This window comes from Acomys minous, assembly GCF_964271855.1.
Source record: "Acomys minous genome assembly, chromosome: 9".
Taxonomy (NCBI): domain Eukaryota; kingdom Metazoa; phylum Chordata; class Mammalia; order Rodentia; family Muridae; genus Acomys; species Acomys minous.
Genome location: NC_140490.1, coordinates 20074267 through 20094131, shown reverse-complemented (window position 1 = coordinate 20094131; position 19865 = coordinate 20074267). Strand labels below are relative to the sequence as shown.

General features: G+C 43.8%; 1 protein-coding gene across 1 annotated transcript in view; it reads right to left on the bottom strand.

The window, feature by feature from the left end:
- Nucleotides 1–19865, bottom strand: part of CACNA2D3 (calcium voltage-gated channel auxiliary subunit alpha2delta 3) — a 798196-nt gene that overhangs the window by 537511 nt on the left and 240820 nt on the right. Inside the window, exon 4 of the mRNA XM_084794478.1 lies at nt 4171–4230. Coding sequence (XP_084650604.1) covers nt 4171–4230 — 60 coding nt within the window. The remainder of the gene's footprint in view (nt 1–4170; nt 4231–19865) is intronic.

Sequence of the window (19865 nt, the reverse complement as noted above, 5' to 3'; positions counted from 1 at the left end):
ATACTAAACCAAGAGAAGAACAATCTAGAACCCATAGGCAACCATAAATAGGAAGGAGCCAAAGGGAGAAACTGAAGTCCATAAGAAAGCTACCCAGCCCTCGAAGGCCAGGCAGACGGCCTTCTATAGGAAGCTGTTCATTTTGGGTTCTTCTCATACACATCAGAGGATGCATTTCGCCTCATGACTCAACATCATTTTTAAGTGCTAACAAAATAATGCCACAGTTAGGATCCTTACAGAGGGCTCTAAGCTGCCAAGGCCGCAGCCTGGAGGGAAACAGTTAAACCTCCAGAGAGACTGTGAGAAGAATTTAAAAGTCAAACAAAACCCTGATAATAAAGACAATTGGGGAGGGGTTTGCTCTTAATGATACTACCAGCAAATAACAGATTTTTCACTTTTACCGTTTGGAATGAGGCAGTGATGCCAAGCTACTATGTAAAGTGATTCCAGGGGCAAACATATCACCTTTTTTCTCTTAGGGGAATAATGAAGCTAAGAACTCTGAAATGTGAAACTATGCAGTGTGGGAAATGTCAGTAACAGGACAGGATCCCTCCTGGTCTTACTACACGGTGAGCAGATGGTATCTGAGGTTCTTTTTAATAGAAACAGTCCTCTGGCAGGGTCGCAGAAAGGTCAGCAGCACCCAGATTAACAATTGATCAGCTCTAATGGACCATCAGTGCAATAAACTCTAAGCCCAGGCTCAGGCCTGCTACCTCGTAATAGCCACGGGCTGACACCCCGGCCGTTAAAGGACTTGCACTTAATAGCATCAGAGCTTCAGCAGCTTTGAAGCCTCCCTCTGAGCAGGGACAGATGCTCTGATGCACATCCCTGCTATCAAAGGCCTCTCTTTTACAGGTTTCCACCAAAGAGCACACGTTTGCTCTGACCCTGAGATTTCAGCGAGGTCTGAGGTCAGGATAGCGAGTGACACTCATAATACCAAAGGATTACTGCAACATCTCCTTGTGTTCAGGCGACAGTGTGCCCTCTGCTACTTTTTCGTTCACATAAAGAAAAGGCGAAGGAAGGATGCAGACATACAGAGCATTCCCAGAGAACAGAAGCTACAGGCTACTTTTCTTGGTGTCTGTTTTGTTTTTCAAGAGATTTCAATGCTTCGTTTGTGTTCACAGCACCACACTTGACAGGGAGGGCCGGTTGCCTCTCGCCCAGAATTTTATTCTACAGCTGTAATGGGAAACCAGAAAGGTCTGGGGAGGGAACAATAGCTTCAAACAGACTGCAAAAGAGAATCCCTCCCTCAGCATCTCCCAGAATGCCCCAAGCATTTTTCCACTGCTGAGGACCATATAATCCCTACAAGCCAGCATGCTGACCCCTCCCCAGCGCCAGCCCACCTATGCTTTATTGAAAACAGATTTCAGAATCAAGCCGACTGTAAATATCAGAGACAGGCATGCCAGATTTTCCCAAACGGCTCTGATTTCCAACTTCTCTTACTCTCTTGCAAACTCACGCCTTCCTGCTAGACTCGTGAATCTAAATACTCGCTCCAGGAAAAGTCAGAGCCACAGCAAAGCCAGACAATTCAACAGTAACAGCATGCTACTATCTGATACACAGCCTGCATTCAAATCTCTCCAGCTCAGCCCCAGCACTGAATCACACACTCTTTCTATTGTCCTGGGCCCGTAATCTCTACTAATGTGGAAAAAAAAAACTGCAGAAGTTTTCTTTCTTGAACTTGTCATTTTTAAAGAGAAGTCCAAAGAGTTATTCTACAGTTGCCTCGAAGTCTATAGTTACCTGGATAGTCATTTTGGATGACATGTGACCTGAATCACTAGTGTGTCACTCATTACATGGCTGATAATGAACACCTTCCTGGTTGTCACATATGGAGCAGGCTTCTAGCTAGCAGAGGTGCTATTTTCCCCATCATATAAATACAATATATATAATTTGTAGAGACACACTTTGACACTGTCAATACCTTGCTCTCGCTCAAGGCTTACCCATTATTTTAGGGTCCATTGAAGATTCTTACCTTAAATGATTATTTCTTTGATCTTTTTATATCCATTTTCCTTATATGTATTAGTTAACTTTTACTGTGAGAAACTTTTATCCTTTAAAAACAAAACATGTATCTACCTACACACCGGTGTGTTGTTCGTGTGTACCAATGGAGTCTTATTTTACTTTGTTTTGAAAATTTTTATTATATTCATTTCTTTATTTTGAGGGGTAAGGTTGGAGCTAAGTAAATGCCAGTGTGTGTGTGTATGTGTGTGTATGTGTGTGTGCGTGTGTGTGTGTGTGTGTGTATGTGTATGTATGTGTGTGTGTATGTGTGTGTATGTGTGTGTGTATGTGTGTGTGTGTGTGTGTGTGTGTGTGTGTGTGTGTGTGTGTGTGTGTAGGTCAGAGGACAACCGGAAGGACTTGATTCTCACCTTCTACCACGTGGTATCCAGAGATGGAGCTCAAGTCATCATGGTGGCATCGCCCTTACTCACCAAGCCAGCACAGTGGCCCTGGATGCTTACTTTAATTGCTATACATGGATTTAAGTTGGTTTGAGGGGCTGTCACTTCCAACCAAAACGCTCAGAAAAGGCACCCAGGATTCCAAAAGGCAGACAGAAGTGCTTCCTGACCACACACTCCACAGGCTCTGGCCATGTTTACACCCAGGAACCGGCTTGCTGGCCCTTTCATTAAACCTCACCCTACTCCAGGCCATGCAGTCCTCTGCAGTAAGGGCTGAAGACAGGCATGGCTAGTCAATGGCCGCCCACTCTTCATAAAGCCACCATGTAAGGATGGCTACAGGAAGGCAAGCTTCTTGTTGATATACTCAAATTTCCTCTTGCTAGACTCTGCCCTTTCTCTTGCAATTTTGCTCAGGACCCTGTGCCAACATCCCATTGTTTTCTCGTTGGTCGTGACTGTCCCTACCACTTCTCCATACTGCCCCTCCCACACCTGTCTACACTCTGTCTGCTTTTATGTGTATGCTACCTCTAATGGTGACACCCAGTTTATGTCCCTGATAACTTCTGCTGGCCCCTCCAGGCCATCTTTAACATTCTCAATGACTCAGGAGACTGAACTCTATCAGCTACACCACCAGCTACAGTCTTCAAAGACAGGACAAGAAGAGAGCAGGACAAACATGGAGGGGTCTGTTTGCCCTTATAACCTCCCTTTGCCTGCTCCCCATGAATAACTGTGACTTCTCCACCAAATACTTTCTCCCTATAGACACTCCCCTGGACTCTGGAACTCCCTTCTTCCTATTACTTCCTCAGGCCTGAAGTACATTGTGGATTTCTCTTAACCTTGACTGCGCATTTATAAATATTATTTTTGTTAACCTTTTATCCATTCCCCCCATTTTAGTGTAGCCATGAGAAAGAGACAGATCAAGGACCAAGGCTGCTTTACAAACACCATTTTTGGTCACTTTAAGATTTGTGTTTCTCTTTATTTTCCTCACGTAAATGAAAACACTGCAAAATAAACACTACATTCTGATTGTGAACACACAGTACCAAAAGAAATTTTGTTTTGACAAAGAGCAGACCTAAAAATTGGGATTTGCTCCTTCTGTTCTGTTTGCAGTGAAGAGAAGGTACAAAAACCCCAAATCACAGACTGTTCAGATAAGCGCCTTCAGGAGGAAGCTAGAAAGGTCTTTTTGCTTCCTTCTCTTTTGCTATATTTGACAATATTCTCTTCAACTAGTCTACCATCATTATATCTACTACAACAAATTTCTTAAATAGATATTCCCAAGGACGTAATGTTTAAGCATAAGATTCTTGTTTTTAATAACTAGTTCAAGGTTAAATCCATCACAACCTTGCTTCCAGTCACTTATGCTTCTAAATGTAACCTGGGAAACAGGATTTTGGGTAGCTACCATTTTATCATTTTACCATGGAGAATCCTAACAATTACCGTCAACTAATTGATATAATTCTTCCCCCTATCAGGAAAATTCACTGAAATCTGGTAGACATGTGAGTCTGTGACAACTGCCATTGGTGGAACCAGACTGAGGATTGCTACCCTCGCTCGACAAGAGAAAGACACATGAATGCCAAGTCAGTACCATCCTCTCAAAGCTTTTCTCCTTAGTCACCAAAACACACCAACCATTTGGCTCAAACTATATATAGACGGTTACCTGCAAGTCAGCATCAAATTCATGCTTCAGATGTGCCTCCTCTGCAGCCTCCACCAGACGCTGGAAAACAGAAGGCAAAAGTCAGAATCAGGACTGTGACCCGGACTCCACCGCACAGTATGAAGAGACGAGGGTAATTCCCCATCTGAAAAGGACAGGTCACCGCATTGGTATATGTACCTGCTCCCCTGAAATGGAAAGACATCCCATCACAGTCAAATTTCAGTTTCGGCCTTCATCATCCAATTATGTCTCCTAACATAAGGGTTTATTATAGTGTTCATTCATGAATGCATGCATGCGTTCCGACCCTGGCACTTGATTCTCAATGAGGTTCCAAAATTCATCCAGAAAGGGCATAACTTAGGTATCGAAGGTCCTTAATCAAGACTGAGTTGCTCTGGACCCAATTCTCGTAGATTTGGGGTCTTCCCTACTGGTTTGGGAAAGACTTCTTATTTTGATTTCATTAATCATTGATTGCCAATTCTCTCTGCTTCAGTTCCAATACATCATTATCAGGAGATAGTTATTCGTGTTTTATTATATGCCAATGCTATTTTGATAGTGTATATCTCAAGAAGATAATCACCAAGATAAAATTAATGCTCAAACCCCACAAAACCACAACTTTTACCCTTTTGACAAACTAGACTCAACAAATTCATCATCACTTCCTTTTGAGATAGGTGGATAGAGCTCAGGGCTGTACACATAGTGGGCAGGCACAGTCCCATAGACACACATCTACTTCCTTTGCCTTTAAGAGTTAAGGTTTCACTTTGTAGCCTCGGCTAGCCTAGAACCCACAGTCATCTGGCCTCTACATTCTAAATGCTGGGATTGTAGACCTGTGCCACTGTATCTGCCTCACCTTCACATTCTTATAAAAACAATTTTATGACATAAAGAAAAGTAGGTAGCTATCAAAACCATTTTCCCTTAACCTGAGGATGCAAACAGTAATATATTTTCTATGAAAATACAGGTTAAAGAACATTACAGAAAACTCATTTCTGTATTCATTCATTGAAGTAATATTTCACTAATATGTCATAAATCCCCATCATTTCTATTTTTTCCATGGTTACCTTTGCTGCCTCTGCTTACTTGCTCTGACCTTGTCATAGCTTGCTCCTTATCACTGTGATAAACACCATGACCAAAAGCAACATGGGAAGGAAAGTTTAGTTCATCTTACAGCTTACAATCAACCATGAAGAGAGATCAGGGTAGACACATAGGGCAGGGACCTAGACGCAGACACTTGAACAGAAGCCACGGGCTTCATGACTTGCTTAGCATGGCTTGCTCAGCTTGCTCTCTTATACTACCCTGGACTGCCTGCTCAAAGGTAGCTCTGCTCACACTGAGCAGGGCCCACACACATCAATCACTTATCAAAGAAGAATGCTCCAAAAACTTGCCTATATGCAATCTGATACAGGCAATCCCTCAATTAAGGCTCACTCTTCCCAGAAAACGTCAGCTTGTGTCAACTTGACCAAGAAAAAAAAAATCAACACAGACATGATTTAAAAAAAAAAAAACAACTCTGAGCTTAATAGGCAAAGTTTGAAAATTTATATTTGTGTTGATCTCTTAGTTGTCAGGAATCAACAGACAGACATCTCATGATTAATTGGATAAGACATGAAGAGACTGAAGTGTATGGGGTAATGGTAGAGACTGGGCAACGGTTGAGGTTACCCAAGGCTTCTCCTCCATAGAGAGACTCTTCATAGAGAACAATCTAGGAGGAACAGAGATCGTATTGTCCAGTCTCCCTTCAGTACATCACCAGGGACTTCTGCTCTCAGCAATCAAGAACAGACCCTGAAGAACATGGGAGACTCACAGCTGGAACACCTCATCTTCATTCTCTGTCTGAAGCTAAGCTACCTTCACTGTGGCATGCTGGGAAAGCCCCTACCTTGCTCTGGGTCCTGGATATCTCCCCTAAAATGCATGGTGGATGAGCATATAGGTGCAGTTCTCAAAGTGTAGTGCCAGCATTGCTCACCTGGGAAAGTGCTAGAATTGAAAAGTTCCAGGTCCTACCTAGAAGCTGCCCAAACAGAAGCTCTGAGAGGCCCAGCGATGTGTTTCAGAAGAGCTCTCTCCAAGTGCCATTGCTGTTGCTGGAGCTGGGTACCACAGGCTAAGAACAGTGTTCATTTCACGTTCTACCTCACCCTGGAGGCTTGAGTATTATCCCACAAAAATCTCTAAGATTTCTCAGGTCTCATTCATCTTTCTGGGTACATACACATTTTCACTTCAAGGCATAAAAGTCTTTACAGAAGAGAGACATAAGATGGGAGGAGTGAGAACAGAAAATGAAGAAAAATAGGAAGAGACTGGGTAACACTGCCCTACAGTTTAGTTGGATCATGATGTTCCCAGAATCTTCCCAGTCAATGTAGCCTGTCAGCCCCCAGGGGCACAGTGTGCACTCTGTACATGTATCTTCATGCATTGTGACAGATGAGTGACAAGAAGCAATAGAAGAAAGCTATGTCTATGAGGGATTGTTCTTTTAACCTTTGTATCAGATTATTATAATTGCTATGCATGTTTCATGGAACCAGTTCCATGTAGAGATTTATCCATAAACATTATGCAAGACTGATCACTTATATTACCAACACTACTCATACATTCTGGGTACTCGCTTACTGAAACACCTTTAAGAGATTTTTAATGGTGCCTAAGCATACTGAGAACCCAAAAGAAAATAACAAAATATCTAAATGACCCAAAAAAAAAAGACAAAATAAAACCTCACAATAACTGTCATAATGAAAATGAAAAGAGCAAAATAACTGGAATATACTAAAACAATAAAGTGGCTTAGGACTGACAGGAAAACAAGATGGAAATGTATAAGTTGAAAGAATATATGAAGGGCATCCCACATATAACATTTGACCTACATAAGACTATATGACCCTGTCTGGCTAAGTGTATCATACACACGAACCCTATGTAATCCTATACTAAGTCCTATGGGACATAGCATGGACTGTATTTTATGTCTAACATTACAGTCACGTATGCATGCGTGTGTATGTATGACACATATGTTATACATAGCTTATAGTGTTCCCATGTAGCATTCCATGAAATGTATTTCAACAATAAACACTGTAGTGTAAAGCACAGAGCACAGGAGGTAACACACTGGAAACAACTGGATCTTGCTTTATTACTGCTGAGAAGGGTCCGGACACACCTATGTGCTGACAGCAGAGAGGGTGTGAGAATCTATTTCTTCTGGTCAAAGTTCTTATGTTCGCTTTCAACTTAAGTTGCTGCATGCCCTTAAAAACCTCGACTGTCAGAGATGTTTTCCCATTATTGTCTCTGGAGGAATTTAGGAAATACTACTCAAGTGTAGAGGGTCAGCTGGCAGCTGCCCATCCCAGCTGCCGCATGGGAGGCTGGCAAGAGCTTCAGGACAAGGCCCGTAGTGGAAGGATGCTCCTGTCTGCACAGCCAGATGCAGGCCTATCTCAATCTGTCTGCTGGGGCAAATGAAGGCAAGCCTACATTTTCTGGTAGATTGTAGGGGAACTAGACCTAAAGAAAAGGCTCCCTTTTGCTCCTAAGAGTTGTGAGAAGCAGCATGTTGAAAACTATAGGCTTTGGATGAATAACCAATGACATGTGACTCTTCTTAATATGAGTATCATGTACCTTAAATTTATCTAAACTTGAATCTGAGGGAAAGAAGTTCTTACTGTTAATAAAATAAAAATAAATAAATATTCACCAAACAAAGTGGAGACTGTTTGAATTCAAGCTCTGGTATGCGGCCCCAGAAAGCAATAGCCTATAGCATCTTTCTCCTGAGCAAATATCCTTATCACCCAAGTCAAATGAGATCAGCTTTAAAAAGTAAGTTTGATTATCATTTGCAGGCAAGGAAAAATTCTATTAAATTGGCTAATATTCTCATGTAAGGAACGGCCACAGAGCCTGGGGAGAGCAGCTTCTCTATTATGTCTGTTAGAGAGGCAGTGTACTTTTAATAATAATAAGTTAATTTTCTCTTATGTGAATTTTCCTTTTGAATCTGCAGATGGGATTACAGAATTGAATGTGGTTTTTAATTAAACTTGGATACTGAAAATTTTTAAAAGGCTTTGAAGACTCCAGCCTGAGCTTTGAGGTAAAGGAAAACAAAAAACGTTGGCCACAGCCTTCCCTATCCTCCTCTTTAAAGCCTCCTTGCGCAATAAAAATGGTAACAATACAGTGGAATGTGCACGCTGGTCCCAGACAAAGCACCTACTGGCTAAAAGGTAGTAATTTCTCAGGCGAGCCACACTGCACTGCTTTTTATACTTCTACATAACTCTTCCATTTTAGTGAAACAAATACAAACAAGAGCCATTTTTATAAGTAAGAAATGCTAGAGGCCAGGGGCCGTGGACAGTATTTATAGCTGCAATGAAGGCAAAGCGGCTGAAGGGACAGTGGGGACATTAAAGCATTTTTAAAGCATTTCGTTGAACATCACATCTCACTTCTTGTGACAAGGACCACATGTGTGCATCTCTACAACACTGTAGGAAGCACGATCTCTCGTTTCCTCCCCAAACACTTAAATCAAGGTCAGAGGTAAAGACATCATATAGACCAAACTTTCCATCAGGGCCCAGAAGGCTGGGCAGACAAGTCAAGTCACAGTAAGGATTGGATGAGAAGAAAATAGGGTTTTGTTGTTGTAGTGCTATTTTTTCTTTTGTCCTTGGCTATTTTGGCTTAACAAGGGATGAAAAGAAAACATGGATGTCCTGTGACAAGCGGGAAAGGGAATGGAACCAGAGGAACTCGCTCCGGACTCCTGCTGATGGAACAAGCAGGAATGAATTGTGTACAAATGAAAAAAAAAAGTGCTCATGAAAATCCCCAGAGTTGGAAAGAGACAATTACAGATGAAAACCCTTAAAGCCAAACAGTCATATAACAAAACACATGGAAGAGCAAAGAACTATTTTTATTCCCCCTGTTAAACCTAAAAGCCCTGTACTGTAAAAGCTGCTATAATGTGATGCTTGCATTTAACAAAGATTTCAAAACAGTTCATATATTTTAGTAGCTTTTGTTTAACATTTTGCAGTAATACATTTAATACTCCTAGGAGGGTTTTAATGCCATTTAAGAGATGAATTCTTCCTCAAAAAAGATTGGAATTCGACTATATTGACTGTAAAGAACAAATCTGTAATCATTAGCCTGGGTTTGGGCTACAGTGAGGACTGGTGCAGAGTCAGCCAATGAGTTGTCATTATCATCCAGGCCAGGATTCACCTGTCTCCTCCATCATATCAACCTCAGCTAAGTGTACAGAGGGTGGGGCAGGGAGTCACCCAGGCAGAATTCGTCACCAGTGTATCCAGAATGGCATGATTTGTTTTCTTCTTTCCCTCAACTGGGTGGGTTTTGTTTAAGAGTTGATGGAAAGAGACTTACAGCGTTTGTGCATCACTGTGTACTCAGAACTAACATGACCAGCAATGTATTCCATGGAGAGGTTTGGCCATGATGTGGGAAGGGGTCAGAGTATGAGGACCAGGGAGACCCAGGTTTCTCACAGTCATGTGCTTCAAAACCCAATACATCCCAGAATTAAAATGACGTACTGCTCCCCTCCTTAGGGGCTGTTAGTGCATCAGAAGTTGTTTCCAGGACCCAGCACAATGAGATTGGCTTGATCCTGAGATGCAAGACACATTTCTGTCTTACGCCAAGAGTCATAATTCATTTAAGAATCATTACAGGGGCTCCTTGGGTAAGAGCACTTATTCTGCAAGCCTGAGGATCTGAGTTCAAATCCCTAGCACTCACATAAAAATCCAGGCACAGCTATGCATACATGTTAACGCCAACATTAGAAAGCAGAGACAGGTGGACCCTATGCATTCAAGGGCTGGGCAGCCTACCCTAAACACTGAGTTCTGATTCAGTGAGAGACCCTGACTCAAGGAAATAAGGCAGAGAGTTTTACAAGAAAAAACACCTGATGGCTCTGCTTTGGCCTCTGCATGTGTATAAACTGGTGTCAGCACCTAAACACTCACGTGCGTGTACCACACACAAACCTCACGCACACAATATATACCAAATGCGTGTGCACACACACACATGCACATAGACCATTAGATTGAAAAATATTAAGTAAGATATTCAAATTGACATTTTTTTTTTGTTCCTACTGATGATGAAATCTTTTTTCCCCTCTGGTCCCGAGAGGTACTTCCTAGCTCTCTGGAACAGAGTAGGTTAATTGAAGCTGCTTCCATTATTAGCATAATTAGAATTATCTCCATAGTGAGGCTTGGGACCACTAGCAATCTGAGAAACATTGGGAGGTGATTCACAGAAGGGGCACAAGGGAAAATGGATATTTACAGATTAAGAGGCACAAGTGCCACCAGGAAGGCAAGGGCATGTCCCAGAAACAGCAAGATTCAAGCTACACTCTTGAGAAATGGGAGCATCCAAAAGAAAGGTAGGAGCTAAGGCAATGTTTTAGCCCATGCGAGTATCGAAAGATGCATTAGTCAAAACCCAAACAAAGATCATATTATTGGCTAAACACCCAATTGGCCTTAACCCAGAACAAAGGGAAGAATCTGGAAAGATTGACAATGGTAGAAACAGAAGGCAAGGCATCACTGTTTCCAACCACCGTGCTGTGGCCGCAGTTGAAATTCTATCTGAGATTCTAATAATATTCCATAATCTTTATTGATACAAATGTTTTTACTTTTCAATTCCAATAGAAGTGGCAAGGATAATTCACCAACTATCAAGAAGATCGCTCTTTGCGGGGGGAAAAACAGCTTTTAAGAAGGCTTCATTATTTCTTTTTGTTCCTGCAGAAGAAATAAGCTTTGTTGCACACGAATGAACAGTTTGTGTAAAATGACCTTCTGCCTGCAAGCGGCAGAGCTTGCTTCTGCTTTACAAACGGCAAACATTTCAAAGTGGATTAGAAAAGTGCATCTATACCGTTTCCAGAGGAAGCGGGCATCAGAACAATGGGCCAGACACCTCTCTCCAGTGCGCCTTTCGGACTGGTCCTCCCTTCCCTCACACCTCCCCTTTCTCGTCTCCTTCTCGCTGTGTGTGCGGGCCTTTTACAAGACACAATAAGTCCAGAGTGTTCTATCAGGAGACATGATCACAATCAATAGCAAATTATCTTTGTTTCCACAGGAGGTACCTGTTATCAACTAGCGGCTGATTGAATTAATAACCTGTTATCAACACGGCCGATTTCCAGACTAAGACCATTCCATTCGACATGCCAGGCTGCATCTGCTGAAGTGTGGCACTTGCTAAGCTGTGAAAGATGGGGGGGGGGAGGGGATGGTGGGCAGCCGAACTGAGCTCAAAAGGCTACCCAAGAACCAAGGGGGTCCTGAGGGAGGTGGGAAGACAGGACAGTCTTAAGCCCAAGTCCAAGACACTCTTTCCAAAAGGAATTGGTATTTGGGGAATATCTTGGGGTTGACTGTCAACATCAAGGTTATTTATATAGAAAAGTCCACTCTGGGCCCTTTGGTTGGCGTATTTCCTTTGTGGGTAATGAACTCTGTTTTGAGTGTATGTGTGTGAGCATGGTGCATGTGTGTGGGAGGTGTGTACATGTATACGAGGGTATATGAACCATTACATGCATGTGCAGAAGCCAGTGGAGGATGCTGAGTGCCCTGCTCGATCGCTCTCCACCTTATTCCCTTGAGGTTGAGTCTCTCACAGAACCTAGAGCTGGGATAGTAGCCAGTAAACCTCAGGGATCCTCCAACCCCGACGGATCTGGGCTCCCGGTGTTCATGTGCTGTATCCAGCATATTAGGACTGTCCATACCTTCCCAGGAGGACAGTCAAGGATCAGTGAAGGTGTGACCTGAAAAATGGGACATTTGTTTTCCCACAGTGAGAGGACTAAGAGCCTGTTCCACCCCCTCATTGCAGCCCTCCCTGGGCTTCCTTGGAAATGATGACTAGGACTCCCAGCAGCACATCACTGAGGCTAGTGCCCAGCCCACCAGGGAAATGGGAGCACTTGTCCCAGATCAGGTGAATCATGTTTAAGGAAACAAGGTGCGAGTATAGTTTAGAAACAAATATTTCCTAAGAACCGATCAGTAAACCAACACCTCACGAAGCACTGAGTGGGACCCTGAGAGACAGGTCTGGGAGGCTTCTGGCCCGTGAAAGAAAAAAAGAAAGAAAGAAAGAAAGAAAGAAAGAAAGAAAGAAAGAAAGAAAGAAAAAGATAAACACAGGCCTCAAATCCCAAGGGCAGGGATCTAAATCCAGGCTCCCTGCTCACGACTTGCTTGGCATGCAATGAAGCTGCGTGCGTGGCTTTGCATTTCTGCTAAGCTGGAGTGAGATGGTCTTCACTCTGTGCGACAGCATGTGAACACGGGGGGAGGGGGGGGGAAATGTGCGCAAGGAATGCTTTTAAAGTATTCCACGCAGGCACAAGATGCTAGGAGGACAAGGTGTGGAAGAGACAAGATTTCCCAGAGTAAAACAGTTTGACAGGAGCAAGGACTCTCACGGCGTCTGCCCCTCCCACGGTTTGCTCTCTGGCAAACAGAACTTGGAGGAGGGCCTCAAGTTCACAGTTACACGGAGGTTATGTGGAAGTTAATTCTGCCACCAGGGAAAGGACTCCAAGCCTCATGTTCAAAACCACAGAGCTGTGCACCTGCTCCTCCTGTACTACATTCAAGAGCTGCCCTCCACTTCCTCTTTCAGCTTCACCGGCAGAACCTGTGAGCGGTGAGGCTGAAAATGAAATAGATTGAAAGCTTTGACTGATGTCCTCCCAGTGACAGGGACACGGAGATTAAGCTGTTGGACAAAGCAAGCTCCCTTGACAGATGTGCATATGAGATGCTGCATAGACCAGCAAGTGTGGCAGGCAGCCCCTCGCTACCAGGCCCACCATGCGTAGGAAGCCAACGTGTCCTTCCAACCAAAACAACATCCACGATCATGCCAACTTCACCTTCTCGGGGTGGATTTAATTGCATCTGAGACGTGGGGGAAGCCGTTCGAATCCCCCCTTTGCTTTCTCCTTCCACCTTCATCCAAATGTTTACAAGAGCAATTTCAGTTTGTGAAGGGGGATGTGTTGTACTAACCTCAAGAGCTGGCTTTGGGGGGGTCAGAAAATGCGAACTTTAATCTTGGCTCCAGCAGTCCTGTGACAGTGTTCTGGGCCAAAGTTCTTAGCACATAGTAAATGAACACTTATATTAGCTTTTATGCTGATGCTGATGCTGATGCTGATGCTGCCACCACTGCTGCAGCAACGGGGCAGCAATTTCCCTGGCCTTTGATGCCTTAGCTCTTCCAATTATCTAGGGAAACTTTATTCATGGTGTGAAATCCCTGCCTGCTAAAAAATAGAAAAAGTTTGCTTTCTGATCACGTGACTAGTGGGTACCAGAGGAAACTAAGTTCAGAGGAAGGGTGGGGCAAGGGGAGAGGCAGAAGGCCAGTGAAGTCAAAGGGATGGCAGTTGGGTGGTGAAGCCCACACTTGCAATGGTTAATCACGACTTGATACATGGGTTAACTGAGGTAGGAAGATTCCAATGAAATGTGGGTGGCATCATTCTATAGGTGTGGGTCCTAGACTGCATGAAGAAGGGAAGGCTGTCTGGAAGCAGCGCCATCACCCTCTTCTTCCCTCCTGCACATGAAAGTGACCAGATGCCTCAAGTGGCTGCTGCGATGGCTGAACCATGGGGGACCACACCCCAAAACTGGGAAGCAAAAGAAACCCTTCCTTCCTTGCCTGCTTTTTGTCACAGTGATGGGCAGAGTAAGTAAGACTGTGTTCTACGTCAAGGCATGGTAGAAAGGGGGGAGATAAGGCAAGATGGAGGAAAGGATGGAGAAAAGAGAGAAGGGAGTCGAGAAAGAGAGGAAGGAAGAGGTAGGAGGGGGAAATGAAGGAAAGGAGGGGAAAGAAAATACATAAAGGGGGAAAAGGGGAGGGACAAACCAGGGAGGGAGGGAGGAATGGCAGGGAGAGCTCTAAGATGAAGACAGAGAGGCAAGGGTAACACCGCCCCCCTCCCAAGAGCCAGGAAGATCAAACTCAGGTAACACCATGGTCTCAGGCTTCCACACACAGGGCAGGAAAGTTACCCTTTCACAGCACTCCCTGAAAGATAACAGCCGCCAAAGCACTACTGCAGTACCAGAGGGGAATGAGTGCCCTCCCTTCCGTGGGCCTCCCAGCACATGGGACATCTTAAGTCTCTCTCTCTCTCTCTCTCTCTCTCTCTCTCTCTCTCTCTCTCTCTCTCTCTCTCTCTCTCTCTCCTCCTCCTCCTCCTCCTCCTCCTCCTCCTCCTCCTGCCCCCTCTCCTTTTATTGAAAACTTTTTAAAAATTAAATATAATTACATCATTTTCCCCTCCCTCCAAATGCACCCAGGCCCCTCCTTCACTCCCTTTCTCTCTCTCCCTCTCAAATCATGACCTTGTTTCCCTTTCTTATTATTGTTACACATACACACACAATTTTGTCTTAGTTTACCTTGCTACTCGAAATAGATTTTTCTCTTTATCCCTGCACATCTCGTAGGCAGGGCAAGTTTTAGGTTGAAGGTTTTGTGAGTGGGTTGGTATTTCCCTCCATCCACTAGAAGTCCCTCTTGGCTAGAGGGTGGCCTCTTCAGTTTCCATGCCCCCCATATCATCCCAGGAGCCTTTCCTGTTGTGGCAGAGATGCCCCCCCCCCCGCAACTTCCCACTCCGAGCCTCCTCGTCTCCTGCCCTGGCTCTCTCCACATCTGGTCCCCACCCTCTTTTACATCCCCACCCCCCTCTCCCATCCAGCTCCCTCCCTCCATCTACTTTAGATGTCTATTTCATTTCCCCTTCTGATAGAGAGTCAATCATTCTCCCTTGGGCCCTCCTTGTTACTTAGCTTCTTTGGGTCCGTGTTTTGTAGAATGGTTATCTTATACTATATGGCTAACATCTGCTTATAAGTGAGTACATACCAGCAGAGATTGACGGAAATTTCCAACCAATGCCTGGCCCAATCTGAGACCTACCCTGTGAGAGAAAGGCAACCCCTGACAACTATTGACAATGCTCTGCTCTGCTTGCAGACAGGAGCCTAGCATACCTGTCCTCTGAGAGGCTCCATCCAGCAGCGGATAGAGGCAGATGCTGAGACTTCCAGCCAAACACTGGCAGAGTGCAAGGAGTCTTGTGGAAGAGTCGGGGGAGGGACAGAAGGACCTGGAGGGGACAAAAACTCCACAAGAAGACTGAGAGTCATCCAACCTAGGGCCGGTGGGGTCTTACAGAGACTGAAACACCAACCAAAGAGCCTGCATCGTGTAGTCTATAGACAGCTTGGTCTTCCTGTGGGTCCCCTAGTAAGGGGAACATGCACTCTGTGGACTCCATTGCCTGCTCTCAGATCACTGCCCCCAGTGGGGCTGCCTTGCCTTGCCTCAGAGGAAGAGGATGTGCTCAGTCCTGATAGGGCTGGATGTGCTGGGGTGGGTTGGTAGAGGGGAGGGGATTTTCCTTTTCTGGGGAGAGAAAGAAGGGAGAGGGGGTAGGAGGGTGGGACCAGAAGGAGAGAAAGGAAGGGGCTATGATCGGGATGTAAAGTGAATAAATAAATAAACTATTTAAAAAAAGAGTTTTTAAAAAAAATACAATTTCCAACTAAGTTTGATCATTTCCTCATTTTCTAGTATGCCGAGGGCCCTGGAATTTGGCTAGAGTCACTTCCCTTTTGCCAGGTCACTGTATGGAGCTGGTTTTTATACCACTGAGATAAAGCTATACATATACCTAAAGGTGAACTCACTTCAAATGAAATCAAGAATGAATAAAGAAAAAAAATAAGATTATTCTCAGGACTAAGGTGCCTAAAATAAATTTCCAGAAATTTCTTGTTTCGTTTAATAGCTGGTAAGGTCAGGAACCTCAGTAGAAAGGCTTTCTTCCCTTAAAGTGGCAATGAAATCCTGCATCCAAGACTTTGAATCCTCCCCAGCATTGTCTGGCTTGACACTGTGGCAGCCAGGATACCAGTATAGATGGTACAGCAGTCACAAGTAGCTGGGGCACCTGTCCCTGAGGCGCTGTGCCAAGCACAGGCCTGGGTCCAGAAGTGTGTGTGCCTGAACTCACTTTTTGTTATCCCCCCCCCCTTTTTAATTCTCCCGTGCTCCTTTTGTATTCAAGGAACAGCATCTTTACCCTCTGGAAGAAAATTTTGCATTTTTAAATTCCCAAGGATAAGAAGGTAGCTTAAGGGTTCAGCTGTCTCTCTCTCTCTCTCTCTTTTAATGCGCAGGTAATGAACTGAAATTACACGCCAGACTGGAATTTTTACAGAGTTATTCATAGACTTTACTCTCCCAGCTTAACTTCTTTCTCCTCTGTCAACTATTAATTATAACCCTGTGTCAAAATGACAAAGAAATAAGCAGATGTTTGAATATACAGTAGCAATAAGAGATTTGAAGAATTTTTTTAATGAAGAAAAGACAAAGCTAATGAAGAAAGATGAAATTCAGTTTATGCCAAAGTAAACCAAACCCACAACCTTCAAATCCCCACATTGTCTGTAGAGGCCTCATTTGCATGCCATGCCTGTTCCTGACATTCATTGTGACTTGGTCACCCTCTGCAGCTTAAATTCTTGCAACTTCCCGTGACCAAGGAAAAGAGAACATGAATTTTGGCACAGAACTATTATGATGTAATTTCTGCCGGCCGCCTTCTATTTTTACTAGGAAATAGGAACTGCAGAGTAATTCTAAGGCCAAAATTTTCACTTAGTGAGTGCAAAATAGCTCAATATTAATTAGCAATTCACCTAGCCTGAGTTGAACGTATGCAGTATATACAGAGCTCCATGGTTCTTAAAAACTACTGAGTGTAGACTCTCCAAAAGAAACCTAGGAAGATGTGAAAGCTGGAGTGAGCAAAAGCCAGGCCCTTGTCCATGGTGGCACCTTGGGGAACCATGAACCCCTGGGAAGCTCCCAACTGCCTACATGAAAGTCCGACTCTACCAAACACAGCAAATGAGTTGCTTAAATTACTGGGAAACTTGCCTGTGCTCAATAGATAGTCTCTGGTTGGATAGAGAAATATGAAGCCAGGGCTACCAATGGCTGCACCAGCTGGCCCATACCCAAAGACATCATCTTGAGGCAGGAAATATTGACTGGAGCCCTCCTATTACAAACATTAGTCATCAGAAACTACTGTGAACAGAGGAAAGTCCCACTTGCCTATCTGTGACAAGTATTTAAGAGGACCTGGTGTTCTGTCAGTTTTCTTCCTCGCTGAAGATGGTGGCCGAAAGTCAATCCTTGAAGAGAAAGAAGGCAGTCAAAAGCCTTGATTACTGGTCTCTCCCAGTGCCAAATAATCAACTCTTTCAGGGCCCAGAGACGCCTTAAAAAACTTTCTGTGTATTGTGATAGAAGGTGAACACAAGAGGCGAGACCATCACCTCATGTCTGATGTACCAGAAGAGATCTGATAGAGATAGCTCCTCAGCAGCATTCAGGAGGTCAAGATGGAGCCATGCAGAGTCAGCTGTGCATCCCAGGAAGTCAGGGCAGGGGCAGGCTGCATACTCCACATGCATCCCTATTAAATATTTGCAGAGCGAAACACCACTCACGGAGCTCCAGACACAGCAAGGGAACAGATCCCTTACATCACACCAGGTGGGCGTGACTAGCACAGAGGACATCAAACTGGTGACGTGGCAGAGGATAACAGGAGAATGGATGTTCTGAGCAGCCAGAAAGGGGACCCCTGAAATGCCAATACCTGAATAACATGGAAGGGCCCAGAAAACACCCATGAAGAGCGTTCTAGAAAAGAAACAGCCAGTAGGGAGGTTCCAAGGGTCTAAGGGTCTGCCTACTGAAACTGAACTTTCTGCCACATCCTGGAGCTGGATGCGCAGCCCCAGCTTAGGACAGCTTCTAAAGTGAGTCCTTATATTACATACTCATCCCAGGGAGGCTCGGGGCTTTCACATGATTGAACTGCTATGAAGGCTTAACTATGTAGTAGTATTCCTTTTCCTTTTTAAAAAAACTTTTTAAATATATTAAGTACCTTACATTTATTTTCTAGAACATGTGCACACATGCATATGTCATGGCACACATGGAAAAGTCAGAGAATAACTTGCCCGAATCCTTTCTCTCCTTCTACCGTGAGGGTCTTGAGGACTGAATTCAGGTCATCAGGCTTGACAGCAAGTGACTTTACTTGCTAAGTCATCTCACTGGTCTAGGTAGCCATATCTCTATAGTAGACATGTGATTATCCATATTAACTAAGTGAAAGAAAATTTGAATATATTCATATGTTGGCTCAGGCTAGGTTTCTCCACCAAATAAGTTCAGGAAAAAAATTCAGTTTTTAGAGTGTTACAGATTTCAAAGCTGAAAATAATAGGATTGTGAAACTCCCCACACTTCAAATAAATTAAACTGAAACGTTTCTCAGCTCTGTGTTTGCAACAGAAAGTTGTTTTTTTTTTTTTTCAGCCCTTTGGCTCAGCTTCTGCTTGGGATAAAACATCAGAATTAAATGACTAATGACAGAGCGATGAACGGTGGTGGGATGAGGAGCAGGCTTCCCAGAGAGGAGCTCACATGGAGCCATTGTCACAGGAGGGCTGCAGGCACAACCTCCTAAAGCCATTGGCATCATTTTCCCTGTGAGTTCCACACTCACAGGGAAAGAATTCTATGTTGATTGTATCACAATAAAGTTGCTAAAATATCAATGAGAAAGACCAAAAAAACTGTGAAGGAAGGCACTACTATACAAATGGCGATCACTTATGTATAACGTAATCTAGTCTTCTCACAATAAACATGTTTCTAGCAATTTAAAATGTTAAGGCCACTTTGGGAAGACCCTGCAAAGTTAAACGCAGCTCGTGACTCAGCAATCTCACTCCTAAATATATACTCAAGAACAATGAAAGTCTTTATTTATGCCAAGATATACACATAAGTGCTCATAGAGACGATTGGGAAAGCTTTTTCTGAGAAGTAATGATCAAATATTTTTGCATCCCAGGCACCAAGGACAATCCAAAGAAGTAATTCTAACCAAGTCTAGCTTGATGAATTGGTGTTCTTAGTTGAAGTTACATATAAAGGTACACGCAAGTTATGTATATCAACACCACCAAAGGAAATTCTCCCGAAGCATCCAGCAACTGCTCACCCTTGTGTGGTGTGTGTGTGTGTGTGTGTGTGTGTGTGTGTGTGTGTGTGTGTGTGTGTGTGTGTCTGGTCTCTCTGTTTGCCTAAGGGGATGTCTTGTGTCTCATATGTTCTCTTGTGAGACCCACCTGCCCCTACCTGACAGAACATTAATAGACCCAATCTTCTCTGGATCTCATGGAAGGTAATTAAAATTCCTAAGAGTTAAGAGGATACCAGTTGTGTCACACTCCCAGAAGATAACATTAGTGTCCCAATGGCATGAACAGCCCTTATAGCAAAAAGATAAAGAAAAAGAAAGAAAGAGTGGGGAGGGGCAACCTAAATGTTAGTCAGCTGATGAGTGGATAAATAAGATGGTGTTTATCCATACAATGGACAGTAAGGAGGTAAGGCACAGCAAGAAT